The sequence below is a fragment of the Daucus carota genome, chromosome 6 (genome assembly GCF_001625215.2).
Source record: "Daucus carota subsp. sativus chromosome 6, DH1 v3.0, whole genome shotgun sequence".
NCBI lineage: Eukaryota > Viridiplantae > Streptophyta > Magnoliopsida > Apiales > Apiaceae > Daucus > Daucus carota.
In genome coordinates, this window is record NC_030386.2 from 38,021,315 (window position 1) to 38,026,595 (window position 5,281).

General features: G+C 32.6%; 1 protein-coding gene across 1 annotated transcript; it reads right to left on the reverse strand.

The window, feature by feature from the left end:
- Window positions 1-216: 216 nt before the first annotated feature.
- On the reverse strand, window positions 217-3,655 carry LOC108224946 (uncharacterized). Its single transcript, XM_017399715.2, has 3 exons — window positions 3,356-3,655; window positions 2,857-3,042; window positions 217-623 (listed from the first exon to the last, which is right to left on the reverse strand). The coding sequence occupies exons 1-3, from the start codon at window positions 3,502-3,504 to the stop codon at window positions 395-397; spliced, it is 564 nt and encodes a 187-aa protein (XP_017255204.1). The 5' UTR covers window positions 3,505-3,655; the 3' UTR covers window positions 217-394.
- Window positions 3,656-5,281: the final 1,626 nt, after the last annotated feature.

The following is a 5,281-nucleotide window of genomic DNA, read 5'->3' on the forward strand; positions in this document are numbered from 1 at the left end:
AAACCCGACTACTGAAAGAACATGATCGTTTATTATATATTTTGAAGAAGTTGCAAAATATAAAATGATAATAATAAACTGATTAGTCAAGTAAGATCATCATGCACCCCTAAAAAATGCTATTATATTTTGATAGAATTTAAAATATACAGCAAATATCATAGGTAGTTATATTTTAATCAACTCGTCCAATGCGGAGGACCTAGCTGCTTCGACTGACTGAACCCACAGCTGTTTTCTGATATTACACTTGAATATCATCAACTGTTACAGAAATGCCATGTACAGAATAACAATTGTTACATAAATATAATTTCTTTTACAATGATTTAATAATGTGTCCAGTTCTATAGATCATCTATGGCAAATAAGTCTCAGGTAGTTATATGCTTTACTAGTAATCATCATCATCTCTTGATCTAAATAATCGTCTTACAACAGCAGCCCCGGCACCAAGAAACAGAAAGAAAGCTAAAGTATCAAACCCCCCTCCAATTCCAACAGCGACACTAGGACCAGGTGCAAAGAACGAAAAAGGTGACCAACCATATCCACCATAGCCATACCCGTACCCATACCCACTGAGTGGTGGAGCCACAGGGGGGTTGATATAAATATTGGTCCTGATGGAGAAACAGATTGAAACAAGATTAATAATGTCTTCAGGGTTACCTTTATCAATAACTATTTTTCAGAATAGTGCAACGGAAATTATATAATTGAGACATGCCTTCCCATTTTTCCAAAATAATAAACAAAAAACTAACTGCAGTCATCGAAGAACTCAACATATTGGTTCAGAATAGTATCCTGTGCCTGACTTTTATGACCCTCTACAACACAGCTGTTAACATAGTAATAAAAAGCAACACATCTCCTCATTTTATATCAGCAAAAATTTCATCTTACGGGATAAAATTACAGCAATATCATTAATCTATCTTAGATGTACTACTTAAATTCAGAAGAGTGCAAAGGGAACATAAAAAACTGGAAACTTGCTTCATAATGCCCATGAAATAAAATTTCTTTATATGAACAGTAATATGTTATATGTCAAGAGGTGGATAATTTTTACTGGCTTTGTCGAGTAAAGTCCTGATTCACGGGATAAGAAGTTATTATTCTACATCACAGTTGACAAGCATTGACAGTATAATTATCGCCTAGAGGTGCAGATTAGACGGGGAAGATTTTGAAATGTTTACAAACTGAATGTCTGTTGCTCTGTTTTTCCAAGCAAACAGCAAGGATCAAGTTTGCCACCAAAAATCAAATTCTACAAATCCAGTCTGAAAGATATTTTAACTACTTTTCATCAATTTAATTTTCTTCTCTTATATCATTAGCTGTATATACTTTATCATTAGCACTAGACATGCTTTAATAAGAAATTAAGTGTACCTGCCCTTCCTCTCTCTATACTTTATAGTCTTTCTACAAAGTTTACTTACCAATAAAAACCTCAAACTGGTTTTAACGAATAAAAACTCGATAGGCAGTGGCTAGTAATAATCAATTCATTCTCTCATTCATTCCATCTAATTGCTACCAGTGTGAGTGCAAACAAGGAACCAAGCCAAAATCATTCAGCAGGGTCTGGGAAAGGTGATGAGTTTTACACAGACCTTTTGTATCTCGAATCCTATGAGGAGAGGCTATTTCTGAGAGAACTCTAGGCTTCTGAGAAAAAACAAAATTTAGGAAAAAGTTGATGTTGCAAATATTTGGAATGTTAAAAGAATGAAAATATGACCAGCTTCAAGATGGCATTGGATGGCGAAGATACTAGATAGTGGTAAATAGTTGGAAGGTAAAATATAGGAACCCCTAAAAACTTGAAGTTTTGTGATTCATTACATCGAAAAAAACCATATATATGATGTATATTTAAATAAACGGAATTTGGAGGATACAATCTAGGACTGTCAAATCCAGGACTCAAAGTATTATAATGTCCTACCTCTGTTTCCCACAATACACAAAAGGTAATATATTAGTGTCACGGTTTGGAAGGTAATACAAAAATAAATTTCCAATTGTATATTTACAACACTATATGGTAGCTATTATACCTTAGTTAACAAGTGTTCCTGATGGCTGATATTCATAACTCATTAAGATAATTATAACTTTTATGGAAGATGCCGGTTGTAAAACCTTAAATATTCATACACCTCTATATGATACATGCCCTTGCAATTAAAACCTTCGATCTGCCTACAGGAGAATGCTATCCACCAAGCTATAAGCGGAAACCAATATCCCCCATCCCCAATGTGTGCCCCAGCCCCACAATAGGTATCAAAATGAGCCTAGGGGTGCCAAGAAGTTAGGAACTTGGTGACAATCTTTTTGTGCTATTTAGACTACCGGTATGCAAGCAATACAATAAAAAAAATCTGGACTAATCCCCCTCCCAAAGATATGAAATAGTTGACCAACAAAACTCAGCACTCTTACGCCACTAAGGCTACCCTATAACTTTCTTAAACTCCACTGGGACACAATTTTCTCACTCTCTTTTGCAAGCCAAGCAAATTCGTTGAAGTTCGTGCTACGCCTATGAATACTATAAGTTCTGATCACCACTGAGTTATTCCGAAATCCTCTACTCTCACATCCTTCACAAAACCCATGCCCCATTTTGGCAGCAGGGCAGTCATTACAGTTCCCTTCTCATAATGATTAAAGCAAGCAAATAACAAATTAACAACTTTGTTCCTATCTACAAATTACTTTGCATCATATATAACAATCCCAATTCAGAACATTGGTTCTCAATTCAAAGACAATGTATTTTCAAACTAGCTAACCGAAGTTCACGAAACAAATTATACCAAATATCAGATATACCTTGAATTATTAGTTCTTGGTGATGATGCACGGGGAGGAGCTGCCGGTCGAGACGACCGAAACGCCTGACCACCAACTCGACCACCAGACTTGGCAGCTAATGCTGGATCAAATGTACCCAGTGTCAAAATCCCAGCTGCCAATGTCACCATTGCCAATTTTCCCAACTTCTCCTCATAACTTTTCCTGCCCACAAAAAAAAAAAATCATCAACTAATTTTCCAAACAAAACTCAAAAAATTCAAGAACAAGACCATAATCAAAAAAACAATTACACCCAACTCGGCACCATTTTAGCCTACAAACTCTACAACACGCTAATTCATATCACCATCCTAACAAATCACCCTGTTAGAATTTTGCAGCCTAAATACAATAAGTTTGTACTAAAAAAAACCATGTTAAAATATTATATTATCCTCGTAAGCCCGCTTCCAAATATAATACGATCCTCGTAAGCCTGCTTTCTAACACAAACACAGGGTACTTAAATATATACCTGATGGAAGCAGTGGAATCACTTGGTTTATGTTTGCAAGAGATGAAGATGGATTTATTGGGAGTTATTAATGAGGTTTTTGATAAGGGGTAGTGAGTTGAAGAAAGGGAGTTAATTAGAAAGCTTTGCTGTGATGAAGCAAAGGACATGTTTGATCAAAAGTACAACAAGGGCTTTGAATTCTTGATTATCCCTAGTTTGAGTTGTTGCAGTTGTGGATGCTGGGTTTTAGTAGGATCTAGTTAGATTACGTGTGTCTGAAATACAGTTATGAGGCTGAGATAATTTCTAAAATAAATTGTAATAAGAGGATGTTCTGTTTCCAGGTCAGCGGTTTAGTTGCCACGCGGTGTTGTGTTATGCACCGTTAGGTGTGGTCGGTTTATTGCACGTTTGTGTAAAATAACCAGCTGTCATTGTTCCGGAGAAGATTCAATTTAATCGATTACTTTTTACAAATTATAATCTGATTCGATAAAAATTTGATAAAATTCTATCAAATGATTTGGGATTGAAACGAAAGATCAGGTTAAAATAGTATTGAGTAAAAATAATACGAGTTTCAGACATCACTCTTGATATCGTGTATTTGATTGAGTGCATGAATAAATCTGTTTAAATTTCAAAAAATATTAAATATTAATTTTAATTAGTTCAAAATATTAATAAAATTATTTAATAATTTATATTATTGATTTAATTTTTTATCAAGTAATTATATTTAATTAATTAAATAAAAATAAAAATATGAGAAATAAAGTTGATTGTCCAAGAACTAACCTCCGTCATTTGAGCGAGCGTCTAATATACGAGGTTCAAATTTATTTAATCTAACTAAATATTAGGTACAAATCCCTCTTCTTGGTATCAAAAATCGTTGAATATTTAATATATAAGTTTCAAATTATCTAATCTTAATAAATACCAGTTGTGAATTTAGAATGACAAAGCTTATACATGATTTTACAATATTTGAACACCTCCCTCTTATAAAGATTCATATAATTTTGTGTGTTTGAAATATGAATTTCAGTTATTATGTGATTCAAGTTCAACTAAACACCGAATATGCATTTAAAATAGACAAGACTCCTATCTATTCCGCAATACTCAAACCTAATCTACTTATATATATAACTAGTGAAAAAAGCCGCGCTTCGCGGCGGCGTTATGAAATTTTTATAAATCTAGACAAAAAATTGTTTAAGCTACTTTCCCGTCAAACATAACACTAATAAAAAAATTATTATTATTTAGATAAAAATTAATTTGGGCCGCCCTCCCCTGAAACACAATACTTATAAATAATCATTTTTATAAATTTTGATATGAAATAATATTATAATTACATAAAAGTTATTTTGAGTTGTGTTCCCGTTAAACATATCTTCAATATATCTTATCGAAAATAAGAATTGTATATATTACTTTACATATCTTAAATATAAATTGTATTTTATCAATTATTATTAGTTTGAATAAATATAATCCTATTCTTTTAGGATTACTAAATAAAAAAAGAATCGTATCATCTTTAGAATTAAATAAGAAAAGAATTGTAGTACTTTTAGAATTCTTGTACCTGATTTTTTGAATTACAATTATATTTTCTCTCCGAAATTCAAGAAAAGTCAGAAGACTGAATCGAACAATCCTAGATACGCCCGCATCCTACTTTATATATATACTAGTGAAAAAAGCCGCGCTTCGCGGCGGCGTGATAAATTTTGATATGAATAAGTATTATAATAACATAGAAATTATTTTGAGTCATCTTTCCGTTAAACATATCACAAATGAAAAATATTATAATTGGTATAAAAATTTGTTGGAGTGACATCCTGTCAAACACAATACTAATAATAAAATTAGTTTGAACCTCCCTCCCGTCAAAGACAATATTAATCCATAATTATTATTTTTATG